The following is a 10,613-nucleotide window of genomic DNA, read 5'->3' as shown; positions in this document are numbered from 1 at the left end:
TTAACAGACTTTGGGCCTTTGTTACATATCAGCTGCTCATAGGTGGATGAATTTATGTCTGGATTCTCAATTCTTTTCCACTGGTCTATGTATCTGTTGTTGTACCAGTACTAGGCTGTTTGACTACTGTGGCAGTATAACAGGTTCTAAAATCAGGTAGTGTGAGGCCTCCCACTTTGTCCTTCTTCTTCAGTAATGCTTTACTTATCCAGGGCCTCTTCCTTTTCCACATGAAGTTGGTGATTTTTTTTCTCTATCTCATTAAAAAATGTCGTTGGAATTTGGATCGGGATTGCATTGTATATGTAGATCACTTTGGGTAGAATTGACGTTTTCACAATGTTGAGTCTTCCTATCCATCAGCAAGGTATGTTTTTCCACTTATGTAGGTCTCTTTTGTTTTCTTGCAGTAGTGTCTTATAGTTTTCTTGTACAGGTCTTTTACATCTCTGGTTAGATGTATTCCTAAGTATTTTATCTTCTTTGGGGCTATTGTAAATGGTGTTGTTTTGGTGATTTCTTTTTCGAAGCTCTCTTTGTTGGTGTAAAGGAATCCAAGTGATTTTTGTATGTTTATCTTGCATCCTGATACTTTGCTGAAATCTTCTAGTAGTTCCTGTAGTTTTCTTGTGGATTCTTTGGGGTTTTCTGTGTATAAGATCATGTCATCTGCAAATAGAGATACTTGGACTTCTTCCTTACCAATTTGGATGCCCTTTATTTCTTTTTCTTTCCTTATTGCTCTCTCTAGGACCTCCAGCACAATGTTGAATTAGAGTGGTGATAAAGGACATCCTTGTTTGGTTCCCGTTCTCAAGGGGAATGCTTTCAGACTCTCTCTATTTAGGATGATGTTGCTGTTGGGTTTGTGGAAATGCCCTTAATTATGTTGAGAAATTTCCCTTCTATTCCTATTTTGCTGAGAGTTTTTATCATGAATGGGTGTTGGACTTTGTCAAATGCCTTTTCTGCATCATTTGATAAGATCATGTGGTTCTTATCTTTTTATTTATGTGATAGATTACATTTATTGTTTTTCCAATGTTGAACCATCCCTGCATACCTGGTGTGAATCCCGCTTGGTCAATCTTCCATATTTCTTGACATAGATGAGTGGGCACCACCAGCGCTGCATCCATTTGTTGAAACATCTCAGTTGGTATTTTGTCAATTCCGGGAGCCTTGTTTTCTGCCAGTGCCTTCAGTGCAACTTGGACTTCTTCCTTCAGTACCATTGGTTCTTGATCATATACTACCTTCTGAAATGGTTGAATGTCGACCAATTCTTTTTGGTGAAGTGACTCTGTATATTCCTTCCATCTTCTTTGATGCTTTCTGTGCCATTCAATATTTTGCACCATGGAATTATTCAGTATTGCAATTTGAGGCTTGAATTTTTTCTTCATTACTTTTGGCTTGAAAAAATGCTGAGCATGTTCTTCCCTTTTGGTTTTCTAACTCCAAGTCTTCGCACATGTCATTATAATACTTTACTTTGTCTTCGCGACCCACCCTTTGAAATCTTCTGTTCAGCTCTTTTACTTCATCATTTTTTCCATTTCCTTTCTACTCAATGTTCAACAGCAAGTTTCAGAGACATCCATTAAGTGGCTACCAAAAAACCAAACCAGCTGCCATCGAGTTGATTCCAGCTCATGGCAACCCTGTGTGTGTCAGAGTAGATGTGCTCCATAGGGTTTTAAATGGCTGATTTTTTGGAAGTAGATTACTGGTACTTTTTTCCAAGGCACCTCTGGGCAGGCTTGAACCTCTACCCTTTTTGTTAGCAGCTGAGCACCTTATCCATTTGCGCTACCCAGGGACTACGTAGTGGCTACACTTACATACAAATCTAATAAAAAGGGTTTGTCATGCATTGCATATTTGAATGACATTTAATCTAGTTAAAATAAATACATTCCAGGATAGGAGACCCAGATTCTAACAAAAGAAGGAAGTGTCTTGCTAGGGGGAATAACTAATGGAGCCCTTTCCTTCCCACTGGAGCACAAAACCAGAGGACAGAAAGGAAAAACAATAAGAAATAAAGGATGGAGAATGTAAATATAATGAGAGGAGACAGCCCCAGTAGAAGCAGAGAAATAGGAGAGGGGGTAATTTTTGGAGCCAGGTGCCTGAGGAGCTAAGAGGGGATGTGGTCCAGAGCACAGGTAGAGGTTCTAGTCCTTGGAGACTAGAGGGATAATACTTCCAACAGGACCGAAGAGAGTGAGGGATGGTTGAGTGCAAATACTGAGAAATGGCAGGTGGAAGGGGAAATAAATATTTAGGTAGTTCCAGCCTATTTTTTCTGTAAAGATGAAGGTAAAGTCGCCTGCTGAGAATGATGGAGAAGGTAGTGGGATGGGCACTTGTAAAGGATGTTAAAGATTTGCTGTAACTATTATAGTCTTGGAGGGCAATGCTAGTTCAGTGGTAGAAATTTTCACCTTCCATGGGGAGATCTGGGTTGGATTTCCAGCCGGTGCATCTCATGTGCAGCCACTACCCATCTGTCAGTGGAGGCTCATTTGTTGCTATGATGCTGAACAGGTTTCAGTGGAGCTTCCAGATTAAGATGGGGTAGGAAGAAAAGCCTCGCAATCTACTTCCAAAAATTAGCCAATGAAAACTCTGTGGATCACAACAGTCCAAGCCACACCAGGCCATCGGTCTGGGCAGCTGACAACAACAATTATAGATCTTAAAATAGCAGCTACCATTTTGTGACTGTTGTGTTTTGTGGGTTGCTTTACAAATGATATTTCTAATCACAACAAAGCCCATAAAGTAGATATTATTATTCCTATTTTGTACAAGAGGAAACTGAAGTTTAGAGCAAGAGTAGAAGAGAGAGATGACCGAGGATGCATAAAAGGATTGCTATGCAGCGTTGAGAGCCTATTTGTGATGGCACCAGTCCATATGGCTGTGTAATTTTTTTCTCTAAATCCTGGGTGTAGGAAGGGAGGGGGTGAAGTTGAGTTGAAAGATAGGACTAGTAATTTTCTGAATTCTGCTTGTTTTCATGGTATTCCTTTTCCCTTTGTTCCCTTTTCCTTAAGGTTATATGGATAGTGACGTTCTCATCTGCCATTTTTCTGGGACTGGATGCTGGACTACTTGTTTCAGTAGCTTTTGCCTTCTTTATCATCACAGTTCGGTCACACAGGTACTTCATCTCAGAGAATAGGAGGTGAGACATAGTAAGGCAAGACAATTATGACCTAAAGACAAGTGTCATGTCCTTTCAGAGCTAAGATTTACCTCCTGGGCCAGATCCCTAACACCAACATTTATAGGAGCATCAGTGACTATCGGGAGGTAAGAATCCAAATTAGCACTACTCCTGTGCCCGAGGGATGGGTTGGGCCAGGCCTGATGCTTAGTATTTCCATGGAATGTCTTCACTGTGGTTTGCTGCACTACAGATACCCATTAAGGAAGGAGGGGAAAGGGATGTATAAGGGTAGGACAGGCATTTAAGTGGTAAATCTTTATAGTACTTCAGCTAGCCAGTGAAGGATTATTTAAAAATGTATTTTAGGGAGAGGAAGAGAGAAAAAGAGAAGAGTAGGGAAATGGAGAGGAAAAGAAGAAAGCAGGAAAAGCCAAACCAAACCAAACCCACTGCTGTTGAGTCAATTCCTACTCATAGCAACCTTACAGGACAGAGTAGAACTGCCCCCATAGAGTTTGCAAGGAGCACCTGGTGGATTTGAACTACCAGCCTTTTGGTTAGCAGCCATAGCACTTAACCACTATACCACCAGCGTTTCCATTTCTTGCCTCTAATAAAGAAGAATATAGATTCTCCAGGAGGTTCTGAAGAGGTTTTTGTTTTTTTTTTTTAAATTTTGCTCCCGGACAGAGCTGGAGAAAAATGTAGAACAAAATTTTAACTCACAGAAAAGACCAGACTGGCCTGACAGAGACTGGAGAAACCCCGAGAGTATGGCCCCTGAACACCCTTTTAACTCAGTAATGAAGTCACTCCTGAGTTTCACCCTACAGTCAACGATTAGACAGGCCCATAAAACAAAACAAGACTAAAGGAGCACACCAGCCCAGGGGCAAGGACAAGAAGGCAGGAGGGGACAGGAAAGCTGGTAATAGGGAACCCAAGGTCGAGAAGGGACAGTGTTGACATGTTGTGGGGTAGTTAAACAATGTCATAAAACAATATGTGTACTAATTGTTTAATAAGAAGCTAGTTTGTTCTGTAAACCTTAATCTAAAGTACAATAAATAGATAAAGTTAAGAAAAAATTTTGCAACCATCAGCACTATTTATCTTAAAAACTTTTTCATTACCCCAAGCAGAAACTCTGTATCCATTAAGCGGTAACTCTCCTTCCTCCCTCCTTCAGCCCCTGGTAACCTCTCTTCTACTTTCTGTCTCTATGAATTTGCCTGTTGTAGACACCTCATATAAGTGAGATCAGACAATATTTGTCCTTTTATGACTGACTTATTTCACTCAGCATGATGTTTCAGGGTTCATCCATGTTGTAGCATGTATCAGAACTTCATTCCTCTTTATGGCTGAGTAATATTCCATTGTATGGGTAGAACACATTTTGTTTATCCATTCAACCTATGGATGGGTATTTGGGCCTAAACAGTTTTTATTCTTAGTCTATGAAAAAGCTGAGTCCCTAAACTTAACATTTTATCTTGCAGATTATGAGCATTCCTGGGGTGAAAATCTTCCAGTGCCGCAACTCCATTACGTTTGTAAACATTTACCAACTGAAACGCAGGCTGTTAAATGAAGTAGCCACTTTCTTCGTCTCTCTCCCTACCTGCCCTGCACCCCTACCTCACCCTTTTGCCTTCTTTTCCATCACTCACTCTCAGTACGTGATCCCTCTTGTATCTTCCAGATTGATATGATAAGGGTGCGTCTTAAAGAAGAAGAAGTTTTCAGCCTGTTTACTCATAGTGGTCATACCAACAGAGGGGCAGAAAGGGGGTGTAACTGCTTCTGCAACTGTGATGAGCCAGAGCCACCAGCCAGGGTTAGAAACTCCAATTCTTTTCTGAATTTTTCTCACATTTTAAAAAGTGCACTAACAGTTTCTAAAAACAAAATTCAGAACCCCTCAAGGATTTTGACTTTTAGATGGACCACAGAGAACTGGAAATCAAAGATTTCTACTCAGAAATAAAGACACAGGCTCCCCTTTGAGGTCCGGGTTTTGACCTGAAAGTAGGTAGGAGGAGCTGTTCTAAGTCTTTGATTTCCTACTTGATGGCAAGCAAGTTATCTGAGTACAGAGAGTACTGTTTGCCAATTCAGATTGTCTGGAATTCCCTGGTTGAACCTATTTCTCTGGCTTTTAGCTGACTAGCTTCAGATTTCTGAGAAGAAATAATTTTAAGATTGTTGTCCAGTTCCAGGTGGGGCAAAGTCAAGGGCTGCGGTCTCCAGGATCTACCAGGGTCTCCTGATGTCTTCCTAGGACCAGGGAAATGATGGCAGAGGGTGAAAGAGGAAGAAGCACCAAGTACAGGCCACTATTCTAGATAGGGATTTTACAACATCTGGAAGATATTTTTCATAGCAACCCTATGAGTCGGAATTGACTTGACGGCAACAGGGTTGGTCTGGTTTGTTTTTGGAAGATATTTTAGCTGATGAGGGTTACAAAGTGCTTGTTATTTCTAACCCTGACTTCGTCTAAATCATCCCTTCCCCCAAAGCAGAGTTTCTCATTTCTAGCTTTTGGGCCTGTCTGTAATCATCCAGTCTACAGCCTATACCCTGGACCGGCAGTTAAATCTATACACACAGAGATTTATACACACACACCACCACACACCTTCCCTTCCCTTGTTGTTGTTTGTTGTTATGTGTTGTCAAGTTGATTCTGACTCATAGCCACCCTATATGACAGAGTAGAACTGCCCCATAGGGTTTCCTAGGCTATAATTTTCACGGGAGAGGATCTCCAGATCTTTTCTCCCTCGGAGTGGCTAGTGAGTTCCAACTGCCAACCTTAGGGACCTGTAAATACGCTTGCTTTACCTTTTCAAACGCTGAGTGCCCATTTTCACTCCCACCCACCCTAATGAAATTTAGCTTTTACTGAGCTCCCTGAAAATAACGACTGTGCTATCATAACCAGGTAATGAAATTCAAAGGACATTTCCTCCAACTACTCTGGACAGAATTAGCACTATAGTTAATCTTTGTTTGGTATCCATACTGTGCTAGGTATTGTAGAAAACGTTTACATAACATCAGTGTTATGGATTGAATTGTGCCCCCGCAAAATGTGTGTCAACTTGGCTAGGCTATGATTCCCAGTATTGTGTGATTGTCTGCCATTTTGTCATCTGATGTGATTTTCCTATGTGTTGTAAATCCTATCTCTATGATGTTAATGAGGCAGGATTAGAGGCAGTTACGTTAATAAGGCAAGACTCAATCTTCAAGATTAGGTTACGCCTTAAATCAATCTTTTTTGAGATGTAATAAGAGAGAAGCAAGCAGAGAGACAGGGGGACCTCATACCACCAAGAAAGTAACGCCATGAGCAGAGCGTGTCCTTTGGACCTGGGGTCCCTGCATTGAGAAGCTCCTAGACCAGGGGAAGACTGATGACAAGTACCTTCCCCCAGAGCCAACAGAGAGAGGAATCCTTCCCCTGGAACTGGCATCCTGAATTCAGACTTCTAGCCTCCTAGATTGTGAGAGAATAAATTTATCTTTGTTAAAGCCATCCACTTGTGATATTTCTGTTATAGCAGCACTAGATAACTAAGACAATCAGCAAATATACTTTAGAGTTGAATAGGGTCATTCAGAATTTATCGAGCCCCTACTGTGTAGCCAGAACTATGACGCTATGAAAAGGAAAACATAATTTCAAAGGTTTCTCTTCAGGGAGTTCTGAAATTTTTTTTTCATGGAAAATTTTGAACATATACAAAAGTAGAGACAAGAGTATAATGAGCCCTTATGTACCCACCATTAGCATTAAGGTGTATCAACTCAGCCAGCCTTGTGCAGCTATACCCTTACCCACTATCAGCCCCTCAAAATCACAGGATTATTTTGAAGCAATTCATGAAGTTGTAAATCAAACTACAGAGATAACTCTATATTAATGTGACATATAAGGCTATAATTTTATCAAATCCTAAAATTTTTTTGACATTTCTGATATTCGATGCATCATGCAATTGATGGCATGTCTGTTTAATTCACAATGTTTTCTTTCTTGATAGTACAAGTAATAGTGGTGTACCTTAAAATTGATAAAATGGGATAGTGAACCATACAATGTAGTGTATTGTTATGTTCTAAATTGTGTGTTAGATTCTAACAACTGTAAGGCTTTCGGTAAAGGAGATGAGTGTGAGCTCAAAAGGGAAATTTCATGGGAGAAGTGGATGTGTACTGGTCAGGAGAGAGAAATTTGGAATGATATCAGGTAGGAATGAAGAGGATTCCAGGCCTACAGGTCTACTTGGGCAAAGACCAAAACCAAAACCGAACCCACTGCGTCGGGTTGATTCTGGTTCATAGCAGGGTTTCCAAGCCTGTAAATCTCTACGGAAGCAGACTGCCATATTTTTCTACTGAGGAGCAGCCAGTGGTTTCAAACTGCCGACATTTCAGTTAGCAGTCGATTGCTTTAACCAGTGCACCACCAGGGCTCCTTTGGGCAAAGATACCGAGGTAGAAATAAGTGTAGGGGGTCTCAAAGTAAGAGGTTTGGTCTGGGAAATGAGGTCAGGCAGGCACAATATGAGTGGATTATGAAAGTCTTTGGAAGGCAAGATAAGGAGAGAAATGGGAGGTTCCTACCTTTCCCTCTGCCTGGAGGACCTTGCGTCTTCTCACCACTGAACCAAGCCTCACCTGTCCCCTTAAGGCCTGGCCTCAGTGTCTTTCAACCATGGGGGCAGCTCTTTCCTTTGAACTATAATATTATCTATCCATACCAGTTTTTTTTCCTATGCAATGTATACTTCCTTGTATGGTTTTTATCTTGAATTTTCTTCTATTTTCAAACTATACTTCACAAGCAACATTATTAGAACAATCACTTTTTTTTATAAGAAACATCACCCAAAATTACAGCACTCTAGCAAATGAATTCTTTTCATTTTTCTATTTGCCTTATAGGTCTTATCCATCAATGTTGTTATGTCCCTTCTCTCCAGGTAGAGTCTGATCCCTCCTGTGAAAGCAGAGTCCACATTCACATCCTGCATGTCATTGTATCCCTAGTGCTTGATATTGGGCTTAAACTATAGCAGGCACTGAGGCTTATTAGGGAGATGAAAGGAGAGGTAAAGACTGCCCTGCCCAAGTCATTTTTGTCTTCTTCAGGAAGTCTGACAGAAGATGGCTGCACTGATGAAAGGGGGTATTGAGAAAAGGGACTGATGGAAGAAATGCTTCAAACAAAGTATTAGTTGGCACTGGACACTAATTGGAACCCAGGGATGAGGGAAAGGAATAAATCAATGATGATTTTAATTTTGAGTCACTAGAACAATGGAACAATGATAACAACATTGATGGACATAGGGAAGTTGGAAGGGGGATGCCGTGAGTGGTGAAGATAAGGAAAGATGAATGTGGTTTTAGTCATGAGCTTGAAGTGACAGCGAGATATCCAAGTAAAAATGGAAGTACTTAGTCTGGGGACAAGCTTCATAAAAGAGGGAGTGAGCTGGCAGATTCAAACAGCATAGTTGCAAGTACTTTCAGTCCTTGTCTGAGTGCTCTCACAGTCATCCCCTAACTCTGTTGTCCCAGATTGTCTACACAGAACGATTTGAACGTAAATCGGGTCACTCTTCCTCCTCCATTAACCTAGTCCGCTGCTCACGCTTCGAGAGCATGACCACAAACCAGTCTACATCTGATGAGCAAGTGCCATACACAGTATCTTCCACGTCTCAGAGGAATCAAGGTCAAAACTTGGAGGAGGAGAAAGTCTGGGTTCCTAATAACCCCCTGAGAAACAGCTTGCCACCACTGCCTGATGCTGCTGGAAGTCAGGGGAGGAGTAGATCGCTCCTGCCTTACTCAGAGGCTTCTCTTCTGCCCACCACCTACACCATCATCCTGGATTTCTCCATGGTCCATTTTGTGGATTCACGGGCTTCAGTCATACTAAGACAGGTAAGTACTGGGGAGGCTTTAACAAGAGCTCTGATGCCCTCCTCCCCCCCACCCCCACTGCCCAGATCCCAGTCAAACCCTGATCTGCTGCTGTGTGATTAATTACTAGGCCACCAGAAACTTGGGCTCTGGAGGCAGTTTAAGGTCAATCAGAATAAAAAGAAAATGAACCAGCTTTGATTGCTTGAACTTTGGGGTTGATTCAGTAAACAGGATATATAATTATGTCTCAAGGAATAAAAAATAGGAAACTCCTAACACCAGTGAAACAGCAATCCATACCATGCCCAGAAATTACCAGTATATGGTGGGAGTTAGCTGCAGATCTTTTCAAGGAATGTCTGAATGCTACAGAAAAATGTTCATCAAGAATTCTCCACTACTTAGCTGCTCTGAGCCAGGCACTGTAGAAGACGCCAGGATGCCTTTTACTCAGAATTGAAAAAGTTGTGATAAATGATGCCCCAAGCCTGAGACTGTCTGTCCAGTACCTATAGTGTCTTCCCCAGTTCCCTCTTCATGGCCTTCATCTTTGGGTGAGAAGGGTAGGCAGATTTTTCCTTCAAAAGCTGCATTCCTTTGTCCTGGCTTCTCTCCTACTCTCTGGTTTATCTGACAGGTTTCATTTCTCTCCTTCTTGTAGACTACAGACAGTTTAGATGCACAGCTAACCCTACTGGTTTGATTGTTTAATGTCCCGTAAGTGTGATATGTTTTTTCAGCCAGTTTATCTCTGTTCTCTGCAGCACCCCATCTCCCTCTTGTTCCTGTTGGCAATGGATCAGGTTTAAGCCTCCTGAACACTTACTTCCTGGCTCTGAGTGCACTCTATCTCACTCTTGCTCCTTTGGCTGATTTTCCTCCTTTCATCTTCGAATCAGATTTTATCATACCTTCTTTTTCCTAAAGGGATGCAATTCTCTCTTACGTGAGTCCAGCTCCTCATTGGTCTGAGGCAATAGGAAGGCTTTCATAGCAGAAAGAACTCTGGTTGGTGGTCTAGAGATGTACACTCTGCGCTGGCTTTGCTACTCACTATCCATCTGACCCAAGATAAGTTGCTAAATTGCACTGGGTCTCAGTTTCCTCATCTATAAAATAACAGGCTTAGAAGAGATTAATGTTAAGGGCTTTTCTATCCATTAGATTTTCCTACCCACTCCCCCGCACCCTCCATTTTTAGACTTAAGTATACTTGATATTCTCTTGTCTTTGGGGCTTTTCCATCTCAGGTAGTTCTACTGGGTGGTGGTCTCTTCTCCCAGTCTTGTGCTGTAGTTGTTACCTTAGATTTCATTCAAGCCGCATTATGGAATGCCTACTACGTGCCAGACCAAGCTGGGCACTTTTTTTTTTTTTAAATAGTGCTTAAAGTGAAAGTTTACAGTTCAAGTCAGTTTCTCATACAGAAATTTATACACACATTGCTATGTGACCCTAGCTGCTCTCCCTATAATGTGACAGC

The 10,613-nt window shown here is 41.5% G+C and overlaps 1 protein-coding gene across 1 annotated transcript in view; it reads left to right on the top strand.

Annotated features, from left to right (window-relative positions):
- SLC26A8 (solute carrier family 26 member 8) overlaps positions 1–10,613 on the top strand; it is a 94,734-nt gene that overhangs the window by 74,135 nt on the left and 9,986 nt on the right. Inside the window, exons 13-17 of the mRNA XM_023734095.1 lie at positions 3,066–3,172; positions 3,255–3,324; positions 4,684–4,776; positions 4,887–5,021; positions 8,780–9,148. Coding sequence (XP_023589863.1) covers positions 3,066–3,172; positions 3,255–3,324; positions 4,684–4,776; positions 4,887–5,021; positions 8,780–9,148 — 774 coding nt within the window. The remainder of the gene's footprint in view (positions 1–3,065; positions 3,173–3,254; positions 3,325–4,683; positions 4,777–4,886; positions 5,022–8,779; positions 9,149–10,613) is intronic.

This window comes from Trichechus manatus, unplaced genomic scaffold (genome assembly GCF_000243295.1).
Source record: "Trichechus manatus latirostris isolate Lorelei unplaced genomic scaffold, TriManLat1.0 scaffold00065, whole genome shotgun sequence".
In the NCBI taxonomy this organism is placed as follows: Eukaryota; Metazoa; Chordata; class Mammalia; order Sirenia; family Trichechidae; genus Trichechus; species Trichechus manatus.
Note: the sequence above shows the minus strand (reverse complement) of the source record. Positions and strands in the feature narration are given on the sequence as shown.